Here is a 27,735-nt window from a genome sequence, read left to right as displayed (position 1 = left end):
CACTGTACTACTCATCTCTATAGATGAAAGATCAAAAGTTTGAAAGTGCTGAATGCTAAATGTACCATAACTTTCATAAACAACCATGCCATTCATACTTCACAGTCTTGATATTTAAAATGATAAAAAGGACAGAAAAGATTTATTTATTGTACTCCATGCATATAGATCCATTTCCAGATCCAAATGTGGCAAGAGACACAATGGCAGATCGGTGCAAAATGTCTCTGAGCTGATTATTCCATTCTGGGAATAATGCCACACTGCAAAACATATCTTAAAATAAAATGGACAAGATCAATATTCTTCTGTGTTTTTGCAGTGTGGGCCTGTGCTCCATTACTAACAAATCATGAGTGCATTACAGCTACTGTAACAATATCAGGTAAATTTTTTTACCATTTACATACCATATTACATACCATTTAGCTATTTACTCAAAGCCTCACAAACCTCATACACCTCAGGGATCTATGATAAAAGTGGTGTTTTATCGGAGTGTATGAATACCTTAACTGGTAACAATATTAATACGCTCTTAATGAAAACGTATATAAGCTAAATTGATTGCAAAAATGAGAACACTGAGCTCTATTGAACATTATCCATGGGAAAATGAATGATGTCAAGTCTAATTGAACTGAATCCCTGTAGAATGTTCAGTCTTTATTTGTCAGTGTGATTAGAATAGAAGATTCATCAGGGGAATACAAAAGCTCTAATCACATATGAAATACACTTTAATTCTTAAGAGGGAGACCATGAAAAACCCACACGCAATGGCACCATAGTGATCTGTACTCATGTTGTAAAGATATATTATGTAATTGTAGTTGAGTAGAGAGACATCTTACGATTCTTTTCTGATTTTAATCTATGAAAGAGCGTCATTTGTGTCCTTTTTCAGACAAATATTTTTAAAAATGTGTTGAATAGTGCTCTATTCACAACATACCATACAGTCCCTTCTTTCTGCTTTCGCATTACAGTATATAAAATCCTATCTGTAGTTTTACACAGTTGTCAGGGCAGAGAGCACAGCAAATGCAAGCAATTATATATCCATTACTGTCTAGCTAAAAGCTTCCTTTTTCACAGGATAAAGTTAAATCAGGTTGCCGATGTTAACTATACAGACAGCATTACCTACTCTAAAAAATCTTGACAAAACAGTTTGCAAGCTACAAGGAATTCTCTGTTTAACATGAACTACAAATCTAACCATATTTTTTGTCAGAGTTATAGTTAATGTGGGTTCCATTCATCTGATTAACTACTCTAAAAAATCTTGACAAAAAAGTTTGCAAACTACATCTTCTGCCTACCTTAAATTACATCTAACCATATTTTTTGTCAGAATCATAGTTAACGTGGGTGTCATTCCTCTGGTTAGCTATGATGTACTCTGTGAGATTAATTCCTACACTCCAGTTAGACATGATGAAATAAATGAGAGGTCCAGTTTTATAAGAGAAAAGTGGTATTTCCATGTGCGTCTTTGGTATATTCTAAACTCCTGTAATAACTCCCGCAATATACGTAATACCTCTCTCTCTCTCCTTGTGCTTCCTTTTACTCTTTGTACCTCAGTATTCAACACATTGTGTGTTAGTACTAACTTTTCATCTAAATGTCAGGACTGTCATACAGAATGTAGGCTATCACTGTAGTTAAACAAAGAACCTGTGCACACTATATTCTGAACTTGAAACTGAGTGCAAGTAGTAATATAAAGAAAGTGGCAGTTACTGGGTTTTAACATTCTCATTGCAGAAGAATATACTGCTGCTTTCTGTCTAAATGGAACCATGGAATAATATTAGAGGAGAGATTAGATGGTAAGTTTTGATCAATAAGATGGCTTTTTGTAACATTTAGATGCCCCCACCGAAAGTCACAAAGTTCAGACTTGATAGTTGATCCAGTATATCATCACATTATCAATGCTGTGCAAAACATTTTAACATATAGTGTTGTATTCCTTGTAAACAAGCTGTTGATCCTTCACCACACATTTAACTTGTATGTTCACATGAAGAAGGATGTGATACTAAACAAGAACCTTGAGTTACACACATTAAAATATTAGAGGGAATTAACATGACTAGTGTTGTAACATTTCAATGTAAAGAAAAAAACAAGTTTGAGTCATTTACAACAATCTCACTCTTTCACCACACATAGTACCATAATACCAAGCAAGAACCATTGTGACCACATTGAACTGCAATCCTGCCTTATTAGCAGTTTCTTTTGGTCTCGGAGCATAATAGTAGTTTGTGAACTCGGCACTTTCATTTTCACCTTACAGCTACCAATGTATCAAAAATACTGCATCCTTGATAACATACAGTACACAGATTTAATATGGTAAACTGATATTAGCTTCTATATGTACCTAAGTGCAAATAAAAATATTTTACATATTCGCACTGTAGGTTATTCTCATAACATGGCATGTTTTGTCCACTACACCATTTTTTTTATTTACATCATGACTGAAAGGTCTGTGGAATAGGTATCAGCCACCTTCCCAGCTTCCAGCACTGACCGCTTCCCACCCATTAGGGAACCAATGACATCAATCTCCCAGCAGTGCTAGACAGTGCTTCTGAGTCTCCAAAGTCTCCAAAAATCATGTTGATTAGGTAATGACAGCATTGACAATACTAATGACTGTAGTGAAAACAATGGCAGTTGTTGGCATGGTAATAATAAACCTAAGTGAACATTTGACCTTTTGCTCTGTTGATAATACTGGCAATTTTTCATATTTCAAAGGTGCCTTAGTAGACCACTTTGAATTTAATCAAGTAAAGCAACAATAAGACAATAAAAAAGTAATAATGAAAAACTCCCTCCATCACTGACGAAAAAATGACAGAAAACACACTGTTTGGGATTTACTGCACTGTAACGTCAACATGTTGAAAACATCTGATTTGCTTTTAATGACTGCTGCTGTAGACGAATCCAGACAGGCAGGAATTCCCTCTCTCTTTGACCCTCTGCAGAAATGTTGTGCTTATACTATAATAGATCTGGCCATGCTCTCTCTCTCTCCACCTCTCCCTCTCTCTGCGTCACTCTCTCTCTCCATTGTACCCAGGCTCAGTGTAGTGGTGGCTATTTGTCGATGAGCTTGGCCAGGCTCTGCCGCAGGTTGTTCAGGTCAAAGATCTTGACGTCCAGGACCTCAATGAGCCTCTGCACCTCGCCGTCGGTCTGGGCCCGCTCCTCCAGAGAGGAGGCCAGCGTCTGTTCCGCACTCTGCACCCGCTGCTCCAGCTCCGAGTTCCGTGCCTCTAGCTCCTGGTGACCGGGGGGAGAGGTGAGCACCCATTTTCAACGGCTCATCATTAAGTTAGTAATGGGATCCTATTTCAGTGTTCAGGATACCAGACAGGGCCAGGGTAACAATCAGAGGCATGCTGTTTGCCTACTCCCCTGGTGGGGAAAGGACTGAATTTCAAACAAAAACCAACTTTATCCCTGTTCCCAGGAGTCGGAGCAGTGTTTGTATTAGTCGTTACCTATTTAACTTGAGGTAGCTACAGGCTAGCCGTCATGTCTGTAAAGCCAACTAAGGGAGAAATGAATTCCATGAGTTGTGGCAAGCTATAGCTCACCAATAATGTTCTTGTAGCTGCATCTGATTTTAAGCTGAGATCACACAAAATGTCTTGCCTTTTTGCACTGACTGGTTCCCTGAAACAGTCTATAACATGCCTACTTCATCGGCTCTGAGCTCACCTGCAGTCTGCGGACAGCCTCCTCTCTCTCTTGCTCCAGCTCTCGCAAATCCGATTTTTTGCTCTGCAGAATGTGGATTTCCTGGAACGCAAGCACAATGAAGACTCAGCTCATATGCAAGTTGTGTGAGTTAATTTTTTCATGCTTTTCAAAACTCACAATTCCAGACCCTGCTCACCAGTGTAGCTTTGTTTTGACAATCTCCCCCATGTACCGGAAATATCTGATGACAGACTGGAGAAATGACCCCAGTAATCTCTGCACTTGTGTCATGGTGAGTCATACTCAGCCTAGCATTAGCTGTTAGTGATATTTAAGTCCCACACTCATTCTTGCTCTCAGCACAGCTGTTCAAGGAGGATCTAGAGCGCAAGATTACAACTCAAGGTTTTTATTCAATCCTTGCCAGGAAGAGCACATGACTAAACAGGATGCACTGTGGTGTATTATGAAAATCACAGCAGACAAGGTTTACAAAAGTTTTAAAAGCCATTAATAGTCTCACATAATGGATTCAACAAAAAATATAATTGACTGTTATTTAATTTGCCTGAAGCACTCACTAATGGCTCTGAGGTTGAGTTGCATATTAGCCTTAAATATGCATGGAACTCTTCCCCCTGCAATTTCACTACATTAAATCCAGCAGTGCATGAGTAGTGTATCACTGGTAAACATCTGATTAATAAGGACAGAGATGCTCACATGACAGCACCACTTCACCTCTGAATGACGAGAAAATTGGGCTTTCACAGTTCAGCCAACCTGATTGTCTAAAATCGAAATGACTAATGAACACTTACTGTAATAAAAATAGGAGCTTCCAATGATGCATAATTACCTTCTTGATTCAGGTTCAGTTACAACATAAAATAATGAGTTGAGCGCGAAGCATCTGAAACCCCTCAACTGAAGCACACTCTTCTAATTTCTATCTTTCTGTCTGTCATTAGGCCACAGGCAGATTTCCATATCTTACAAGAAGTTCAGCATCTATGCCAAGAAATGTCAGCAGTACAGTGACAAAAATCTGTTGGCTTGGTGAATACAATCCAGTATCAATCATGCTGAGAACAACAAACAGGTTCACATAGTGCAGTCTCTTTATTGCATTCTAAAAGTAATTTGATTTAAGGAATTTTAGCAGTACACTTTATATGTTTAGTGCTTGCTTCACCAAGTAAGACGTGTTGATAAATACTGAGCCCAGTTTATTTTAAAAACTGATCGACCCAGGGTTCACATGAAAGATACTGCGGTATCTTAAAAAAGTGACAATACTCAGTTGCATCACGTCACAGCCCTAAATGAAATGTGTGCAGAGTCACAAGGCTCCGCAGCCTAACCGCCACCTCTTGTGAAGTGTACACAACTTTCTGAAGTTCCAACAAACATAAAATATGTTTCTGTAAAACAAAGAACAGCACCAGTTTCCAGTGCCACCTAAAACCTTGAACTGGTGGACAGGAACTAGTAAGCGAACATGTGATTTCGTTTATGCAGCTGATTGCTGGCCAAACTTGTTCATGCTCCCCTCTGTGCTTTCACCTCATCTTTAGCCTTGAGCAGGGCCTCCAGGTCCTCCAAGGACTGAGTGAGCTCGTCCTTCACCATGTCACTCCCACCCTGCCGAGTTCCATGGGCCTCCAGCTCTGCCACCTGGAAGGGAACATGTCCAAAGCACAAGTCACGTGACAAAAACGTCAATCTGAGACTCAGGCTTGCCAAGTCTGTATGAGCTACATGGATAGCATACCTATGTGATAACTCACTATATTGTTATTACGTAGATATACTTAAATAAACTCAGTCATCTCCCTCAACTCAAGGGAGCCATCTCTCCCTTCAATAGAATATTCAGAACAATTGCCAGTGGAGCCAAGAGGAACTAGAGCATGCAAATCTACCATTTTTCAGAGAAGTTTTATGTGCCAAACTGTGTGAGCTTCCACGTGCAGTGGAACACGTGCCAGAATTAAAAGTGATACTGTGAGAGAAAAAATGACCCCTTGAAAAACAGAAATGACTGTGTCAATGACTGTCTCATCACAACGGTTTGTCTCTGTTCATTCCTTCATCGTCCTCTATTAACAATCCAACTAACACTCGTACAGCTCCTGATTTGTTTTCTAAATATTGGTCCTGTTCACGTCTTTTACAGAACAGAACATAGAAAAACTTGAATAGAAAGAAGCTTTCTGTCTCCTCTCTCTCTCTCTCTCTCTCTCATACACACACACACACACACACAAACACATACAGAAGGACTACAAAGAATAGCCTTAGGATTCCACTGCATCAGCCAATCAGAGTTGAAAGCTGAAACATTTCCACAGGACATAACCCCTCACCATCAAACCCACATGTGACAGCAGTCCCCCAGGAGTTCATTTCCTACATTAAGGGTCAACCACACCATAACTTTATAAACACGACAACAGGATGTAGCTCAAGGCTCAGCACTGAAAATACCCATAAACAGAACAGAAATGTATAGCCAACCTGAAAATGTGCAATTCTAAAACACAAATACACTCAGATTGGCCGGCAGTGCCAACTACAATCTATCTCACTAAATGACTCAACAATATGCAGTGAAGTGCAGAGGTTCACTCCTGCCACAATTCATGCTGCATAGTGTAAGGCCAAATGTGAACCATAATGATGAAAGAGGCTGGGAAGCAGCACTTTTTCTGCAATGTCAGAGAATACCCAAAATAAAATTAATAACAGCCTCTCAAAAAACTTTTTGGCCCTTCAAGAGCCTTGAGAAGAAGGGGATTATTTTTAACCATGTAGGGGTTATGTAAATGAATGGTTGCCAGATCCCTTTGGTGATTTTTCATTCCTCCTATCTAGGCCAGTAGAAGTAGGATATCGCTGTCCTAAATACCCCTCCCTCTTTCACCCCCTGGAGACATGAACTACTTCCAACCACCTGGTTGACTTTGTTGCAGAAGAGACAGCCTTCCACCAGCCACAAATGTCATGCCCTTTTGGGCCACTATGAAAAATGGTGAAATTAGAATCGGCACAAAAGGCAAGTAATTTACTCCGTGAAAAAAACTCAGGTTTGACAGAGGACGACTGAAAGTCATATTGATTGAAATTACTTCAGAGAATCAATTTAACAATTTCCCAAAATAGTCTTGAATTCAAACTTATTAAACTTTTATGACTGTACTAACGCTTAGGTCAATCGATACATGGATAGCTCATCTCTACTCATGAAATTGGTAGGCAGCGTGTGACATACTAAGAGGTTTGTTGCTGCTGTTTGTTTAACTTGATGCTAATGAGAAGCCTTCTAACACAAGGACAAAAGAGTTTTTGTTTTGAGTTAGGATCTGTATGAGCACCCCCCTTCAGTTAAACTAGATATGTCAACCTCTACAACTTGAGAGCGACCAAAGAGCAGAAGCAGATCTCTTGGCACAAACTGCTTTCCTCCCACTTTGTCAGTCTCCTCGTTTCCCTAAGTTTTGCGTGTCCCTGTTTTCCAAAAGATTCCCTGTCTCATGGCTAAATCATGCAGCACGATCAGCAGCTCTACTTAAGACTGTAAAACGTGATTAACATTCCACCTGAAAGAACCCCGCTGTGTAATCAGTGTCTCTTAGCGCCCTCTTCAGATTGTCAGAGATTCGCGGCTTCTCACCTGATCTCGTAGCCTCTCCGTTTCCTCCTGGTAGGCAGCCAGCTGCTTCTTCCACTGCTCCACGCTGGCGTTGGCCTCCTGGAGTGCGGTCACCAGCTTTGCGTTGCTGTCCTGCAGCGTGAAGAGCTCCGCCTCCAAGTTCATCTCGCATATCGACCTGGAAACGGCCAAAGCCGGAGGGACAGCCATTCTGTCAGAGGACGGCCCCTGTTCGTCTTTCAGGCACCGGAGGCAACATCCACCACAAGCAAACTCCTGTTTCCTCAGCGAGTCCGTTGGTGATCTTGGAAAGTTGGTGATCTTGGAGCGACAGTTGCCTACCAACTCACACTGTTATCCAGCTTCATTCAAAAAATGCAATGAATGCAAATATTGTAAAATGATATTTGTAACAACACTGTAATGTAAAAATTGAGAACAGATGAAGTTCCCATTCACAACCAGGGATTGTTCTGTTTGTCACATAGTTTGTCGCATAGATACTGCAGCGGTTATCCAAGAGCCACTTCCAGAGCAGACACAGTGCTGCCGCTGAAGGGCCTGCCACACACAAAGCAGCCTCTTACCTGCCCCCAAAGCCACAGCCAATGACCTCCATATCACACCACCTACCCACAGTCCACAGTATGCAGAAAGACCTACACTTTCAGGTGATGATTTTATGAAAAACCCTGTTTCTTCCACCATGATCTATTTTCTCCTGCTCTGGTAATTATACATAAATGCGTGATTCTGCTAGGTTGAAGTACGAGAGGAGAGAAAGCAGGGTTTTGGGGGGCGGGGATGAGGGGGTTGGAGGTACACAACCATTTAGCTACCGACTCACCATGGCAACCTGGTTACAAAAGCTGTCATTATGTATAATACAGGATAGCCTGTGTGGACAAGAAAGAGTTGGATGTAAAACTCTTTGCAGGGGTTAATGGTAAGGAAAGTTTGTGTGTGTATGTATGTGTTTTGCGTGTGTATATGTGCCAACGCGAGTGAGTGTGAGGAAGACATGGGGCAGTATGGCAGGACAGTGAATGTGTGTGACAGCCTAAACGATTTGCGTGATTAATTTAAATGTGATTCAGCATATTAAAGAGAGATAATTTCTCCTCCTTCAGCTTGAGTTCAACATCCCACTCATGCACCTTGATCCCACAGTAGGAGGAATAATGCAGCCAGATAAAACAGCAAAGGTAAGTAAAGTTGGGAGTGTTTGATTGGGGGAGGGGAAATTAAAGATGACTAATGAAGTAAACAGTGAAAGTAGTGGGTGTAAAAATATCAGTGCATTAATAATCAGTGTAAATATGAGCAGCAATTTTTATACTCCGTGTGACAGGTAGAACTCATTTATTCTGAGCTACTAACAGGTGAGATAATGAAGAATATTTTTTACTTTTTTTGCAATCTTTGAACAAGTGCTCGTCTGCATTTGTAGAATTCCAAAGGTAGCCACGCACAAACTAAGTTATAGCTGTGATAGCTCTTTAAATGATTTCCGTTAAACACTTATCTGTTTCTTCTTCCCTGCTCCTCCTGCCTTTCCGCAGAAGTGAATTAAACTGTACATAAAGCAATTACATCCATATCACATCCAGTAATGCCAGGCTGTGACGGTCAAATGAGGACTGCATACTTGTGATATTAGATTACATGTTATTGGATGCTATATAAAGTAGTGCCGCTGCCACAGTAATCTAATTCAGGATGTTACTTACAAGCCTGTGAATCGATTTGCTATTTGGCTCATTAGTGTCATCATTACCCCAGAAAACAAATGAGAAAGCATAACTTGTCAGACAATACAATGTGACTGCTCCATAAAAAAGTGTGCAGTTGCACACCAACAGGATTACAATACAAATCCCAAATCCCCATCTCCAAACTTCAACACTAATATATAGAAGTGAATTAGAGATGCCAGAGATATCTGCTCTGACATACTATGAAAAAACAATCACAAAAAACACAAAGTACATAAATAAAAAGGTGGATTACCCTTCAGATAGCATCTTTTTAATGCGCTCCTTTTCAGAGGACAGCTCGATGTCAGCACTTTGGCTACGGAACAGCTTGTCCTCCCCAGGGCCATTGACACACAGCAATGGGGGTGACTGCCGGTCTTCAGACAGGTCCTGTGGGACAACAGGAGCACAAAACACTTATGAAGATGACCAGGATTGATGCAGACATGTGCCCTTAACCCACTTCTCTGAGCAACTTCATATTCTGAGCGAACCGAAAAGCAACACACCTCTCACAAATAATGACATTCTCTCACAAATAATAACATCTCTTCTTCTCCCTTCCTCTCTCAGCCTGTCTTTCTAAATAATCTCCACCACTTCGTCAATCTTTGGTGATGCATCTTAGCAGATGTATGATGCAATGACATCAACATAAGAAAGGTGGATCTCCTCCCTTAGTCACAGACTGCATAGCATCATGTTGAAACAGCTTTTACCCAGTGGCCCACCAGTCGTCTGACAATCAGAATGCAGTCAATACATCTAAGCAGTATTATCTTGATTATTAAGACTGTACATTGTCCTGATCCCATGTGTGCCACAGCTCTCTACAATGAACACTTCTCCAGTCATGCGTGTTGCCTATTTGCTTATGTGTCAGCAGAAGTATTCTAGCCCTAACAGCGCAATGTATAAATGGAAAAACAAGCTTCTGCCAGCAAAGTGGATAAAAAGCCACAGCGTTGGTGATAGGAGCCAATACTGTTGAACAGTCTCCCTGTCATTACATTCAAGCCCCAGCGCAAGAGTGCCAGATACCCCGATGGTACCAACCACATGTGACACAGAAACACATAACACATCACAGACAATGATTTGTAGAGCACAAACAACATTATCACCACATATTACAGCTCAGTGAGTACACTTAATGAAATGAGCTCTGACATCCAGCATCATATGAACAAATTTTTTATTTCACAAAAATTTTACCACAGAAAAGATGGTCAAACCCCTCTGCGGGTTTGCAAACCCCAGGGCATCACATGGTCTGAATGTGGAAGTTAACAGGTGCCCTTGAACCAGATGTTGCCCTAAAAACACATACCTGACCTTACCCACCCCCACCCCAACCCCTGGCCCTTCTCTGCCTCCGTCTTCCCTCCAGGGTCTCTCAATTGTTCAATGTGGCACATGCTACACTCTGTTGAGTACAGAGCAGCATCTGGCTCTTTCATTATAACAGAGCCTAAATTCAGTGGTGTCTTGCTATTTTTAGGACTTTATGTAAATCATATCACATGTACAGAGAAAGTTGCAATTATATCGCCATACAACTGTGCATGTAACAGTAAACCAAACAAACAACAGACAGAAAGGGGAGTGTTTCCAGCTATATCAGCTAAATCAGCTATAGGGCATCTGCAACACTACACCAACATTAACATGGTATAAATATTTACATATAACTGTTTGCTAGGAGGGAGTAATAGGCAAGCAACTGTAACTATTTCAAAGCAAGACAATTTAAGCAATATGGGTAATGCATTACATAACATATTTTCTACCATTTTAAAGCGTTATTCTTTGTATAATCTTGTCCTTAGCATTGTGTTACAAGTGCACCCCGTGTCTGATTTTTCCTGTCTCATTCTTCATGTCAAAAGATGAACAGAGATATAATTCAAGAAAGGCCTGATAAAGGATCTGTTTGCTGACTAATGCATCCCACTATATCCTCCCTCCTGAACCAAGCAGAGGAATTAGGTTTCACACGTATCCCTTTTCCTGCGGTGAAACGCAGAAAGCTAAACTTCAGCTCTACATGCATAAAGTGCATTTTTAACACACTGTACACTTGCACTCAGAAACGCCTGTATTATTTATCTATCTAGAGCTCGGCTTGTGTGTATTCCCTCCAGCATTTCTATTTCAGAGCCTGATGCACAGCCTGGTGCCTCTTTTGCCTTCTTAACAGTGTGAGAGGAAAAATCCCAAGAGTAGCCCGGAATGTATATCTATACATATACTTAAAAGAAGAAGGCTTACTTCAAAATAAAAGGCAGGGCAGAAAAATCAGAGTTGGGCAGGCATCTCCACACCAAACTCAATGGCTAGGGAGCAGAAAACACTAAATTATACATGTAAACGATCATGTATAAATAATAATGGATTACATCTTTCCTGTATTTTTTTTCTCTCACCATCTCCTGCTGCTTATCAAAGTGGGAAAGTGATATAGGCTTTTAAAATGACAATATAGACAAAAAGGGAAGCCAGCCTGGGGCACCATAGAAACAATTCCATAGTGTGCAGTTTTTAATAATAATTCTGATTACTGTAATAATCACACAATAATCCTGACTATTGTAATAATAAAAAATCTATATCTGTTCACCATGTTGCCATGAGGGTATTAAGTCAGCCTGGTTCAGTGAGGTAAATACATGTCACACTTATCTCAAACTAAGAATTCATCAGAAACCCAGGAATTACAGTGCATCAAGGCGTCCATGGGCTAAAGACAAACAACATTCCCCAACAGGGTGGAGAAGTGTATACAATAATACAAGGGAAAATCTGAAATGTCTGCAAGCACTTGGACTAATGGAATAAGGGATCCATTGGAGGACAGAGTGAACAGAGATGTCAGGGACACTCACCTGGGACAGCTGTGAGAGGAGAAATCCCATGCAATGGCAGCATGGCAGAACATTCCAGTAAGTGGGGGAAAGAAATACATGTAAGTGAAAACCCACCAGCCACCCTCGTGTGAAGTCAGCTTTGAACCCAATGACTGAAAGCAAGATTCCTCTGTTCTGATCCCAGTGTGAACCTGAACTGTCCAAATGAGTGGTGTAAGCCATGTGAGCCGTGTAAAAATGTCAGTATCAGACGCTGCTTGATTATGGCGGGGATTAAAGGAAAGGTACTACGTCCTAATATACAAATCTTATACATCAGTTCAAATTGATACTAAATATTAATGCCCTCACTTGAAAGCATTCTATATTCAAGTAGAACAACACTGCAGGCCCAGAACATGCAAGCTATTTACTTATTTATATGGAACTTTGTAGGTCCTATTTTCTGTGTTTTCTGCTTTCCTGTTCATGCAGAGATAGTTTCTTTACAACCCACAATCAACTTTATTTATAGATGAGTCAACGGAATATTTACGCTTCTTTTTTTTTTTGCTCCAGATTGGCCGCTGTTTTCAGTTCCTCATGCCCCAGTCAGATTAAATATAAATTACTGTTGTACATGACCAGGCACATATGCCCCTTCCATATGGGACCCAAGCTGCACCCTAGATCACAGAGGCACCTCATATCTCCAGCCCCAATGTAAAAGTATTAAATCATTTCATGTAACAGGGAAGAGGGGGTACTGAAGGAGAAAAGCAAAGGGGTGCAGTCCTGCTGGAGGATATAATGATGACTGATGGTAGTATGAGAAGAAAACTAGATAACGGTGACACTCAAACCTGGCACCCTGCCAGAAATGTGATGAGTGTGTTTGTTCTCACTTTAGAAGTACCAGTTCTGTCTATCACTTTGTCCTCTCGCACAGATCCACCCCCCACTCCGTTTTGTCTGACCTTCCCAGACTGTGTGAGAGGTACCAGAGAGACCGCTGTTCAGGGAATAGGTTGGCCCCAGGGAATGAATCCTGTCCTCCACTCAGCGTCCTTAGAGACACATTATATTTACCTGGTACCACCGCAACACTGAACATGTCTGCATGAACTGTTTACACATCTGGGCATGCAGTATGATTCATGTAGTCTGCTATTACAATAACTGAAAAACAGATCTCAATCTAGAATGTTTCAACCAGACACATCGCTGTCTTAATGAAAGCAAATGATTACTGAAATGTGGAAATTACAAACCCAAAAAAGTAACAGATTTTCGGGGTATTATTTCAGAAAACCCCTTTAATAGCTGAGTAAAAACACAAGCAGAGGAAAGGTGAAAAACCTGATAGCAAAGAAGGGGACATCCATAGGGAAAGGAGAAGTGTGAGAAACACCGGATAACAAACAAGTTTCAAATATGTACCAAAGACCGAACGACTGTCTCACACACTCTTTCAGTTTTAAAGCTAGCAATGCCAGCAGAGGTGCTGTCAAGGTGCTCTCAGTGCTGTATAATGGTAACTGATACCTTTCAAACTTAACACATTATATTCCAAATCAGATGGGGCTAAGACAATAACTGCTGCCATCTTTTTTCCATCTAAACCTTTTGAAAAACATCAGAGCAGGCAGCCTTTATGTCAAAAGCCTTCCTGTTGACCTACTTTCCGGTGTTGGTTTAGGCCATTATTGTCATATGGAAGAAATACAGTTCAGAATGGTCGCACTGGATGCTCAACAGCATGTTTGTGTACACTAACAAAGCGTCTCACATTAGGCTGTACTGTACCTTCCCCATGGTTCATGACAGTTTACCAGCCCCTTGTCATTGTTACTGGCTGCACACAACTGCATTCTGCCTCATTCAACAATGAAACAATGGATAAGCATTCAACACAAAAATAGGTTTCCAATAATGTTGCTGAAATAACCACCACAACTGAATTGAAGGAGAGACCTTCTGTCTGCTCCTAAATATCATTTTATAACAGTTCAATCCAATGTTTGATTTCATAAAAACAGACTTTGAAAAGTAACACATTTTCATTTAAACATTCTCCTGCATTATTTAAAAATTAGTATTTTTGGCACTTTAGCTCACCAGGACTTTCCAGCTGTCTTTCCCCCTGCAAGCTCACGCCAGTTACAGAATCACACAGTGTCACAAATTCTGGGGAATTTCACAAGAGCTCTCTGGGAAGCAGAAAAAGGGACGTTTTCAACCAAACATGCTTAAATCATGAAAATACCCTCACTGGGAAAGCTGCACAGAATTCAATGCTCTAAAAGCCCGGTCAGCTGCTTATACATCAGAGTCCCCATAAAGCATTTAACGTGCCAAACCAAGGTACTGCACCTGTACCCCAGGGGCTATTTGACATCTCTCCAGGGGATACCTGGTGTAAATTGTGTACTTTTATTCCATAGCCCCAACTATTTTTAAATTGTATGTATATGTACATTGCTCTTCATATAAATAGTTTTGCTGCTCAGCACCTGAGACCTCCCATGAGAACATTATGAAATCCACCACTAAGAGCACGTGTGCAGCGTGCGTCATAATTCAAACCCCTGCATGCAATCTGCTACCCCTGAGCGAGCTGAAGAGCACCTCCCTCACGGGGCTTTCCTGTGCAAATAACTGTACAATCCGAAGCAATGCTGCGTGCCTTCAGTAGAGACACAGGGAACTCTCTGACATGCAATTTCCCTGTATCAGTCAACACCTGACAAATCACAATTCCCATCTCGAAATCCCCCCATGCTGACAGAGAGGACAGAGTCCTCAGTGTGTGATCATTCCAGCAGTACCCTAGATTTTTTTTCAACCCTTGTCAGAGATTAATGACACACCTCTTCCCTCTTACTTTTTCACATTCACATTCCCCAGTGTCCTTCCTCCAGGCTGCTCCAGGCATTAAGGTTACTCTGGCTACCTCAAAACAAGCTTTTATATGTCCAACTTCAGACTCAATCAAGATTCCCCACAATGAAGCCTCTGACAGGGACACAGGATCAGTAATGTATAACTAATAGGCTGATAAAACTAAATGCGTCAACAAAACAGAAATTCCCAGAGTAAATGTCCCCTGTGTGTCAACAGGTATGCGTGCGTGTACTAAACACTCAGAGGAAAAACTTGAAATGATGAATCAAAACCCTGTAAAGGCATGTGGTCCCCTACAACACTTGACTATGTTTGCAGCCAGACATCTTGAGTGGCAAAATGTTACCTGTGGGGCAGCAATGTTCAGGGCAGGGTTGGTCAGCTCAAACTTCTCCTGGGATTTTTCCCGAGCCAGACGTGCAGCTTCCCTCACCTCTTTGAAGCGTTCTGAAAACTGCAGTGACAGAGATGTAAACCCATTAAATTACATGTATGTCAAATTGTATATCAAACTTTACTATATTCTGAGGTCCAATAACTGAAATTACAAATCCAGATTCAGAGAGAGAATTGTTAGCCAATCCAATCCAATACAATTAATGAACCCATCGAATCCTCGAGTATAAAAAATCCATTCACCACTTCCGTTTTGTGTCAGCTGTTCACAGTACCCCTCTTCCACTCCATCTCCTATTTTTTATTTTCTATTCCTGTGTATGATGTCCAATGGGGGGGATCAACAACCTCGTCCCATAGCAAGATTCCCCTACCTCGGACTCCAAGCCAAAGAACTGTACCCCTTTATCCTCATTGACTGTAATGCCTCTAATTGTATTAAAATCCATACCTAGTGAATGAGCATTTGAACATGTTTACCTGCTGCAGCTGTTGCTCTGTGGCGAAGCCCAGCCCATACACCGTGTTGGCTCGACTGTCCGCCCACTGCCCAAACTTCTGAGAGGTCTTAGTAAAGGTCATGTTGGGCGTGATGGTACTGTTGATAATGGCCTGCAGAGTTGGGGGAGCACATAAGAAGGTTTGTAACAAAAAAAAGCCTACACAATGAAGTCCCTTTCAATGATCAAAATGTTTTGTTTTGCTGCTTGAAAAAAAAATGTTTTACATGGAAATCCATTATGCCATCACATTTTGAAAATATCTCTAAAAGGCTTTATGGATAATATCTCGGAAGGACACAAAAGACCACAAAGGAGGAATGTATTTACTCAATTTCCAGCTCACATTTGAAAAATACCCTTTTAGCGGACTCATATGCAAGCCTTGATCTTCACCCAAGCCCATGTATATTACAACTGATAAAGAAAGAGACAATGGGAGGTCATTTTCTTACAGATGGGCTTGAGTAATCCACTAACCAGCTACCTGAACAAGTATCTTTTGCTTGAAAACTGACAATGCTACTCAAATATGGAATATTGCCATACCAATTAGGTCACACAGGTGTTGGGCTCATTTCACAGATCCATGGTTACAGACACAGCCATTTTACTTTCTCTTAAACAGAATACTGTTTCATCCATGACACAGTTTAAGCCGCTTCATCTGCCTGTTGCTGGATTGAATTTGCAGGACCCAGTAACTTTCTGTCCTCAATAATAATTTTTTAGATCAGCTTGCACGGCCCCAGTCATAAAACCATTTTAAGTAAAATTTAGATTTTGACCCTGGACTAGTTGCTAAGCGGAGAAAGTATCTACAAATTGCAGCTCCAATAACAATTGTTGGCTGATATAGAAAGTGGTTGTTGCCATGAAGTGGATGCATCACCATTGACGAAACCTTTTTATGCCTAATGTTGGATTGGTAGGATGACTATTAGGACAGCCAGCTAGAAAGCTAATTTTTTAGCTAAATATCTCCAGTAATTAATTAATTTCAGTTGATTTGAGGTTGCCAGCCAGGAATTCCATGTGAAACTCCTGGTAAACAATTGTTGTCATAGTTATGTCATTGTTTCAAACTCTTTAAACAAAGGTTATCTAACTGCCTGGCCTCAATAGTACTGAATGAATTACACAGGCTAGCCAATCAGCTACCCAGCATATGAAATGTCACCAAAACAACAGAGACAAATGCCACTACATCCCTAGGGTTTGCATACCTTACATGAATTTAACTTCCATTACATATAACAGATTTAAGAAAATTTATTTGTCCCACAGCACATGCATATGTAACATCTAAGACAAAGTTGTGAGAAAAAATAAATGTTTGCTACATCTTTAGCATTAAAATCAGACTTAAGTATCAAAATGGGTTTTTTTAAATATATTTTTGCAAATACTAAATTATTCATTTTCACGCCCTTTAGAGTATTTGAATACTAAAACTACTCGAAATGCCCATACCAACACTGATTATACACCATAGCCTGTATGAAATTAAATTTGCCACATGATTTGGTATAAAAATTGTGTCATTCTGGACCAAATGTTGGGACTACTGGCATGTGGAGGGAAAGGCCATCTTAAGAACACATTGTGGGTTCAACCAGCAGTGTGCGCTTCCCTACCAGCTTCCCAAAAGTCACTTACAGCCTCTGATGTGGACTGCCATGCGTACTTTGAAAAGGATTAATCTCTTTAAAGATGAAACTAACTGTAATCCGAACAGTATACTGAGTCTGAAAATATATATTACAATACGCACTCTAAACTGGGCCACACATCAATCTGTGCAAACAAAAAGAGAATTAAAATGCCTGCACTGAATGTCCTGCCACACAGCACTCGTTTTAAACATTTATAAAATCCATGACACTTCAAGACAGAGAACACAACCATGGCTATTAATCTGACCAAACTGCCAAATCTAGTCTTGTGAACTCCACGCTTATCAAACAGGTCTGAATGGAGACATGAATAGACGAAATCAGAAGCACAGCTTCAACAGCATAATATTCTCATTAAGTGACCAGACACGTTTTTGCAGGTACCATCCAGTCAATGAAATATGGCCATCATTTGTTCTATGGCAAGGACATAGAGATGCCAGTGGCAAAAATAACACAAAGGCAGTCATAGCAGTCTCACTCACCTTGGTGCCCCCGACACTGATGATGCGGTAGACACTTCTGTTAGCGTCATAGAAGAAGGAGACAGTAACAGCATGCTTGCTGGCAGGGATCCAGTTCCTCTTGGTTGCTGGGTCAATCTGGAAGACATGCGCCCTGGCACTAAAGAGGGGTTGCTCCCTAGGGGGGAAATGCAGAGAAGCAGATATACATGTATAAGCATATGTAACAATACCATATGTATATAAATCTATGCATGTACTGTTATTACAGTACCTAAAAAGATGTGAGGCATTTTATTCTGCTTTAGTCTAACCTTTACAAGCAATAAATACTCCTTCTCACTCCTCAGAAGTAAATAACTGCGCGTTATCGATCTGTATTGTTCAGTTCACATCGTAATTCAATGATTTTATAAACAAGACAGTAATGCAACTTAATGGATGAGAATACCCGCATACACTTTCATTCCACTATAAAAGAACATGAGTGGCCATCCATCTGCAAGATAAACCAAAGCCTTCCTTTTTAAAATAATCTTATGTTTTTTTCTTTTTTTGAGGCCCATATTCTCCATGTGCAGCTGACAAAAGATTTCTTGTTCTGAGATTTCAAAAATGGTCACAACAGCATGAACCACCAGCTCAAATAAATGGAGGGCAATAAGTCATAGATTAGTACAGAAACAATTTGACTCAAATCACATCTCTCTCATCTTGCTGTTCCTCTTCTGCAGTCTGCTACTTGGCTGAACTGAATGAATAAATATTTTATTAATCTTTCATAACCTTCGTCTATGTGATTATAGGCTCTAGCTGGCTCACTCGGAGTTCAGTTGAACAAGCAGACACACGCTGACCTCAGATTTCAAGATCTCTTACCATAATTAATCTTTTAATGCATGGATTTAATGGGCCACAATGAAAAACAAGGCTACTAATGTCAATGAAATTGCTTCCTGAAAGTCTGTGAATCATGTCTGAACATCCCTGAGGAGTCTCCAGTCACATCAGCCTGCACACTCTGATCACAACAGGAATTCATGGCACTGAAATAACCAGTCCAAGGGACTTCAATTTTCCTGTGCACATGGGGTTGAGGTCAAGACATGCCAGTTGACAACACACAAAGATTAACATGGATTAAAGCTTGCTGGCAGTAGGGAGAGTGGGGGCTGCTTCATTCAATTAGCCCATCCCCTCCCCGACTCCCTAATGCTCCCAGTCTGCTCAGTTCAGAATGGCTGAAAAGAAAGCAAACCCAGCTCCACTCAAGAGCTACAAGATCTGGACAACTTTAAATGACCCCCAAATATGCTGGCCATTTTGTATTGTCTGTAGCCTGATGTTGAGTTTATGCAAACGTGTTCATCAGAAAACTGCAGTAAAGTAAAAAAGGGAACATTTACAATTTTTACAAAACAGGTCTGGATTCCTTAGTATATGATTAAACTAACTGCTCACAACATGCATTTGCATTCCATAAATAAATATAATAAAGAAACTACTGACAGATCTCGCACCATACTGTGGGTGCCGGATAAATGGCGTTCTGCCTTAAGCCCATACAGAAGCACAGAATCCCCTGCCTATAAGGAGGCCACGTCAAGCGCTCTGATGCAAGAGAGAGGTCTCCCGCCCCGCCCCTCCTGGTGAGAGAGCAAGGGCCTTGCGCTCCGTCTGTTAGAGAGGCAGGCAGCCCAAGGGGAGGCCCCAGCGGGAGAGGGGGGGTGACACACATTGTGGGAGAGGGGGCTCGACCGGCCAACTGGCACATTCCATGCCGCGCTGTGGTGTCAGAGACCCTCAGGGAGAGCGGAATGTCAGGCGGAATGAGAGCTGAGCCCAATCGCAGCCCATCAGCCTCCCCTGCGCCTCCGTAAATCCTCCGCTTTCTCCCATTCCCATACAGCGGGCGGGTATCCGAGAGATTAGGTAAATATTTTTTATGACATTTTAAAAGCAAAAACATCACCACTGTTCATGCAGTTTTTACCCAGAGCTGTCTGGAAAAATTAGTACCACCCCAAGCCCGTGATATGTTTAACCAGAGCTTAGGCTGGACAGAGAGAAGCTTTTAGGTGCCGATGAAATGGCAGGCTGCTGAAGAGGGCATCCAGAATAAAGTACGGTCAACATCAGGGTTTTCAAAAGCAAATAAAATAAACACCTGCATAGATGCTCCCTGGGAACTATTCATTGAAGGACTGACAATAAGAACTCATCTGCAGCATGGAGGCGTACAAAATCATCACATGAGTACTAATGAATACAACAACAGGCAAAGGAATATCAGGAGGGACATGGCTTCAGCATTAGGCACCTGGATTAGTCTGTGAGAAAGGCCAACCCAGCTGCACTCCCAGACTGACATCCTCACTTATCTATTTTTCATCACTCTTCCTTTTCTGTATGCAAGCTGATACCCTACAAATTCATATAAATATTGCACAATGATGAATTAATAATGGTTTCTTTCATGGTCACCTCTTCTGGTATCTGGATAAATCACATGCCTGTGAATCCTGTGCATGTCAGGGACCGAGCATGCATTTGTGGATAAGGCGAGCCAACACCATTATTATTTTGGCTTTGACAGAATCCGAAGCATTGTCCCTCTGACATCCTCATTACCTCATCATTCTTTCAGGAGCAGGTAAGCTGGTAGTATAATTACACTGCTAGCTTCCAAAATCCCAGCCCATCACAATAAAACAAAAGCACACATGCATTGCATCTTGCCATTGTGAAGAAAGAGAGAGTAATGGCAACATACAATATAAATGATAGTGCCAGACATTCAGTGCTCAGTTATGATTATCTCTCTGCCCTCTCTCTGCTGACAGGAAGTGTTAATGTTGTGAGCGCATATCTGTCAGCAGAAACACATTGGTAGAAGTCAGTCTTCTGAGATCAACCTACAAAAACAGGTATGAGCCTCGTCTCTAGCACTAGCGCACATAAACAAGAGTCATATTTGTGTAAACTGAATTTGACACATTTCACGGTTCTTAGATAATATGGGTAGTGGCAATGCATTCAACATAGGGTTGTACCAGTGTTAGACCTCACTTATACACATAAATGAACAGTACAAATCAACATCAGAGGTAGGCTATTTATATTAATGACCCACTGTTACCCACTAATGCATCTTTATCTAGGGTGCTATATTTGTAACAAGGTATTTAACAAAAATATACACTTCTCTGTAATTCATGCTCCCACATCATCAGATAAACTCTTTCTCTTTCCTCTTTTAAGATTAAATGTCCACACAAGCCTTCAGTAAGCTGCCAGTTGCACTAGATCACTGTAAGACACTGTAGGTCACTGCCCTCTAATCCCTCTCACTCGTCTCTTCATCTCCTGTTTAACCCAGTCCTGTAATTCATCTCCCAGGCGGGCCAATCCAGAGCGCTGTAGAAGATTGCATGGGCCTCCTCAGAGGTCACTCTCCAGGTCTACAGCACAGAGACATCCCAGCAACTGAGGCAGCATCACCTTATACTGGAGCTACAGAACATTTTCACTTTCAGGGCACCAGGGATGCGCTCTGTTACGAAGCAGACTTAAAGTGAAGTGCTGGTGAAGTTCCGAGTTTGACAATCAGTAGGACATCCAGACAGGGTTGTACTTTGCAGCGCTGTGTGTCTGTTGAGCACTGACACCCTTGCTTCCAGTGTTCAACCTGCTATATTTTCTCAAAATTTTTCTGTACACACAGAATGAAAAAACACTGCATGAAATACATCAATATGATCAAATGTATAACATACATTTCACATTCACTATTCCACAATTACACTAATCTGAAGTTAAGAATTAAAGAATCCAACAGTGAACACTTTTTGTCTGACACAGCACCAGGTACTGCTCGGGGTCGTCTTGCCTAAGCACTGAAAAAAGTCACTGCTTCTTACTGTGAGTAAAGCCAACTGGGTTAAGGACCCAACTCCTCTGACACACCTGTCCGCATTTCTGAACTATCCCTTGTACCACAACAGTGCACAAAAATACACATCCATTTCATTCCCAGCTAATCCTCATTTGCCAGTTTTCCTTGTACTCCCTACACCTTCAGCTCCTTTCCTCATTTCATGATTTCTGCTGCAAGGCTAAATAAACAAAACTGGTAAATACCAGTACGAGCTCAAACAGTCTTTTGGGAACATTCTACAGTGTTCAGACTTCTGGGATTTGTTAAATCCAAATTTGCTGCAAATAAACAGCAGAGACACTGATTATACAGCTTCAGTATGCTGAAAATACAATAGCAACTGAAAATCTGTATGATTAAACAAACCACAAAAACAATATCATGCTTGGTGTTTAAACTCTCTGCTTTACATTTCAGAAATAGTCCAAGCATTTCAATCTTTTTATTCATTTCCACAAAAGCATGCCAGTATGTTATCTTATTTTATGATAAACATGTTTAATATGGTTGTCTGGACAACATCATTCAAGCCTCACCACAAGTTAACCTGTGTTAATCTGAAACTGGACAGTCTAGAAAACTATGGGAAATCGTTAAGTACGTACACTACCATACACGTCAATGGCACTAAATCACAATATCCATAACACATAGCGATACTACGAGAAAAAAAGCAGCAAGAAATACTAGCACATGCAGCAGGTGCTAGGGGGTGGGGAATGAAGGGGAACCAAGAGGCAGCCTGAAGAGGTGGGTCATCAGTGATCAGTGCTGGAAGGCAGCCAGTGACTCTGCTGTCTTGACCCCAACAGGAAGTTCATTCCACCACTGGGGGACTGGTAAAGACAGCCATCATGACTGGGAGGAGCAACCCCAACAGGAGGGGATAGTCCATATATAAGTCACATTAAATACTTGCTGTGCCCTACATCTCCATTTGTTAGATGAACATGGAAATACATGGCTCGCACTCTACAATAACCATCTACTTGAGCAAGCCAGTTAAAAAGTGTCTTGACAGTCAATTTAATGACAATGGAGCAAAGTCATTACTAAGCAGTAACAGACTCAGAGCAGAGAATAACATCCATTTTATGGGGGCAGGGACAGGGCTACTTGAATGGAGAACATGAAACTTCACAAATGGGAGGAAACCAAGGTTAAGTTTGGACAAAAAAGATCTTTGAGCCAACAGCTCCATGTTTTATTACTTTCGCTGTTAATCATCCTCTGAGATTGATCAACAGTGAACACTGACTGTCAAGAATATGAAATAAAAACATTTTGAACCAACAAACAAATTTTCTTATTTCTACTCATCCTTCCTAGTAAGCCCATAAAGCCATTACAACATCACAAGTTGTGCTGAACAGGTAGCTAGCGATACCTTAACAACGTCCTCTTTTCAGTGTATCATGGTCATAACCATGTAGAGAGTAGGAAGGTTTCTTAGAATTCTAGGCACTGGCTGTTTCCCCACAGACTGAATCACCACGGAAGGTATGCTATGTACTCTTGGATCCACAAGGCTGGTCATAGTTTTTACCATCCATGTACATAATAATTCTAATTTATGCGAGCATAAGAAAAACATTTGAAAGTCACCACTTTCTGATTGCTGAATGTCAGAAATGTGGGTCTTTAGATTAGCACGCTATGACATTCATTTGTTAGTCACCCGAAGAGAAATACGCAGGAAAAGGCAGGAAGCTTTAATGTGATGTAATGTGTTCATAGAGGCAGAAACTTTAATGGAAGAAAAAATGTCACCAAATGAGGATCTATTGGCTAGCAATTAAAAGACCAAAAGAAATGCTACTATGGATATACAAACAACTGAAATGTGTATTATGAAGCATAAACATATAAAGCTCCAGTGTCAGCTCCTGCATTCTGTGAGGATCATGCATGAAACATGTTTTTGTTTGTCAAAGCTTAGCTATTTATGCCAAATCATAACGTTCAATCATAACTCTGACACTTATAGGGGAAGTATTTGAAATTAACATCTTGTGAGCAGAGACAAACATATTAAACAGGATAGTACCTTTCTCTGTGTTGTGGATACATGATTACTGGACAAGCGAGGCTCCTTTTCTGTGGTAGAAAAAGATAAAGAGAAATGTTATTGTAGCAAAAAATACTAGCCAGACTTGGGGCTATTAGTGCATGATTCAACTGACATCCATCGAAGAAACTCTTTTGTTAACCAATCACTTTAAATGTGAGATTACCTCATATTAGGCTGTGATGGGGTCCAATGAGTCTCAAAAATATCACTTACATTCAGTAACTATAAACAAAAAGTTTTAGTTTTGGATACTAAAATATGGTATTAGAATGTCCAGAACCAAATCAGCAGACCACACAATCTTTTCAGTCTTTTAATTGACTGCCTCCACTGGTGCCCAAATGGATGAAGTGAACTGTGTATCTTTCCACACAAATGTGCATATTTCTTCATCACCTTTACAATTCTACTGTAACGGGCTCTAGTACCATTAGTTTAATGAATCAGAAGCTATAATCTAATAGACAATCAACTTCCAAACACCTTGATGTTTGAATTATGTTTTCACCCACCACTAAACTGTTAAAACGAAGTAAAATATACGCATGAATACTTTCAGGTCGGAATGGGGTTATGTTTCATTGTTATTACGAAGCTAATAAACGTAATAAACGCAAAACAAACACAAACGGGTAATTTTGCAAGATGCATGTATGGCATTAAACCATATAAAAGCATCAGATTTACTGAAAAGTTGTAATTAAATTCAGACGAGATGTATCTGGAAAAGAGGGAACTCTGGAGCACTATTTCACACACGTGGGAAATATCGGACTTCTTTGTAGTATTAAAAAACATTGTTATTGAAAAGAAAGATTACCAGGACTTTGGAGAAAGTCATTTAAATGTATTCATATTAGCTCCAACATCGACCATCGTTACACTATCTGTTATTTCGAACAGACATTATTAACAGCTGTATTTATATTTTTCATATATCTCAACGTACACGTAAGGTAGAGACACAATACACGCTAATGTGATATCCACTTAAAATGTTGACGTTCGTTAAAAAAGTGCAATCTCGATCCCTCGCCTAATCAGGGGTAAAACACACACTTCAATACGCAACAGTAATGACACCGAAGGACAAAGGAGAAACAATATTGTATTTGACCTCATGCAGCGAAGAATAATCTACTACACAAAATCATTTGTTGTCCATATCAGTTATCCAACTCATAACGGAAAACTGTCTAGCTAAACAACATTCGAAAGATGTAAAATAATTAAAGTTAACAGTACATTAATGTCAAGATCCCGATAACAATGCATCAGCTCCAAGGGCTATGCTTTATTTTGATGTGCAATATTTCACTTCATTTTACAGAAATGGCAAATGGTGGAAAAAGTGCCCACTGCGTTTCACAAGGCTGCCATTGCATATTTCAACATGCACTGCGATTTGGACCGTATCTGCTGAATGACCTATAGCCTAGATTCATACAGTAAATGGCACATTTTGAGCTAGTTGGGCACTTAGGAAAGTCAGCTACAGCTACACCTAAAATGAGACTTGTCTCAAACTTTACTTTTTGTCAAATGTTGGGAGATGTTTTAGAAAGGACATAAAGTGACAATGCAACTGATGGGAACTTATAACAGACGAGAAAAAGAAACTCACCCCATTTCGTTGTAAAGGTTTTAAGTTTTCGTATGGATTTTATTCCAGTTCCGACACAATTCTAAGCAGTGCAAATATGTGCGTTATATTCCTTTTTCCTTTCTTTCGTCTCCGGATCCGGATGCTTCACAAATTTCCACCGGAATTCCACTGTGGGGAAAAATATGTAGCCTACTTCGAGGCGATGATATTACGTGGAAAATGGATCCTCGTTATAAAAGAACAGTTAGATTCGGGGTTTTGTCTCTTTAAATCCAGTTTGTGCAGCTCATAAGATATTTTCCAAGTTCGTGCAGTGTCCTTCTTTCAACGCGAAATTGTACCTACTTTGTTTGTATCCCCGTCTTCGTTTTTTCTTTCTTTCTTGGGTTGTACTATACTCACCTGACTTGTAGCCCACGTGCCTTAACCTGTATTCGCTACTGTAGGCAATTAGTCGTACGGACCAAAACATCAATATATTCTGGTTTTAATACGCATTTATTAATGTCTCCATTTGTTTGCTGTAGATGCTCCAACCCTAAGGCAATCGGCACTTTTGCTCGGTCGCGTTTTCCAGCCCTAACACCACGGGACTGTACTGCTCTGGATAGCACTTCTTGGCTCCATTTAGGTTTAAATCCCTCTCCTACACCATCTGCTGGTTACAATGTTGAGTATCAAATTACTCACGGCGACGGAACCTATTTTTATGACCAGTCATATCGAGTATTCCAATAATCACTGATCCAAGTAATGCCCACTGTGGCTGGCTTTGTATGCTATTCACTTTATACTGAAAGAGGATCATATCAAATCCATTTAGGGATACAACAGAACATGTGACGCTTGACTGGAAGAGAAGCATCCGAATGGCACATACGTGCAAAACAGTCAGGCATGAAAGATGTGCTCTGTTTTGCCTCCTGTTATTTACAGCAATGGCATATTTATGACGTCCGCACTATGCATTATTACAAGCATTGCGCAAGCGACTCCGGCGTATCACATTCTTACAGTCTATATTGAGCTGATACTTCTATAACGGCTGTGGTACCAGATTCCCACCAGACCTACTTTCTTTCTGTTAACTTTCTGTTCTTTATTTATGTCTGTACACGCGTTTCTCATTGGACTGTGCTGTGAATAAGTTCAGTCTGTACCTTTTTATTGAAAATGTATGCTCTTTTCTTACACACTCGGTTATTTTTAAAGGGTGTGTATTACAGGAGGCCATAATGAGTGCCTTCAAATTCAAGGTGTCAGTGTTTCTAAAGGGGACATAGGAATATGTTGGCAGGGGGGACAGTGGATGGAATGCTTACCAGCAAGAACACCATGGTATTTCATAAGGATATGTCTGTGTAATCAAACATGAATCTGGTGATTATCTTGTAAATAAGAGTACCAGCTAATTGTTTTTTTTTATTGTCACCACAAACCGTCTTTCTTTCTTGAGAACATTTGCCTCTGTCAGTGAATGCCCAGAAATGCCAAAAGAAAGGTAATGCATGTAATCAGGAACAACAAAACTACTATTTAAACCGTAATTCAGCCCTGAAGACATCCTGTGGTTTGCATGCTGCAGTAGGCCTCCACATCAGTTAAACACATACCACAGGTTAATTAAGGGGGAACGATGACAGCTATGCTCCAGAGACATGCATCTCTAAAACTCCATGACTAAATGCTCACTTGATTCACTTTCATTGAAATTAGGTCAGTATAATTTCATATCACTGAAAAATGCAATTAGTATGGTGAGAACTAGCTGTCAAAGAAAGCCTATGTCAAAGTATAACTCAAACACATACGATATCTCTGGTTTTGTGTGCTGCTACATTTTTTCATTATAGTCATTCTGTTCATTTTCAAGTTTATTGCATTTTTGAGAGGACTATTCACTTTAAAAATGTATACCCTTTTAGGTTTTGTCTGCATTGCATAAAGTTAGACTTACCAAAGGCAGTTTCTAGTGGAGATTTCATGAGACAGGCCATTGGAAAAATAACTCAGAAAGAAGACAGTCAAACTCATTCAAAATCAGGGCTAAGCATTTCAACCTTGGAGTCATTACATGGTGCACTGACTTGGTACTGACCTGGTCATATTTGAACAAACTGACTATTATAAACAACCTCATAAAATAAAACCTGAATTAGTTGTTAATATAATGTAAATTAACATAGCT

At 40.5% G+C, this 27,735-nt stretch overlaps 1 protein-coding gene across 1 annotated transcript; it reads right to left on the bottom strand.

The window, feature by feature from the left end:
• Positions 1–651: 651 nt before the first annotated feature.
• Positions 652–26,173, bottom strand: homer3b (homer scaffold protein 3b). The gene is made up of 10 exons (XM_036520745.1): positions 25,566–26,173; positions 23,918–23,967; positions 17,955–18,111; positions 15,774–15,905; positions 15,244–15,351; positions 9,401–9,537; positions 7,412–7,568; positions 5,302–5,412; positions 3,754–3,834; positions 652–3,312 (listed from the first exon to the last, which is right to left on the bottom strand). The coding sequence occupies exons 2-10, from the start codon at positions 23,938–23,940 to the stop codon at positions 3,127–3,129; spliced, it is 1,092 nt and encodes a 363-aa protein (XP_036376638.1). The 5' UTR covers positions 23,941–23,967; positions 25,566–26,173; the 3' UTR covers positions 652–3,126.
• Positions 26,174–27,735: the final 1,562 nt, after the last annotated feature.

Source organism: Megalops cyprinoides, chromosome 2 (genome assembly GCF_013368585.1).
Source record: "Megalops cyprinoides isolate fMegCyp1 chromosome 2, fMegCyp1.pri, whole genome shotgun sequence".
NCBI lineage: Eukaryota > Metazoa > Chordata > Actinopteri > Elopiformes > Megalopidae > Megalops > Megalops cyprinoides.
Note: the sequence above shows the minus strand (reverse complement) of the source record. Positions and strands in the feature narration are given on the sequence as shown.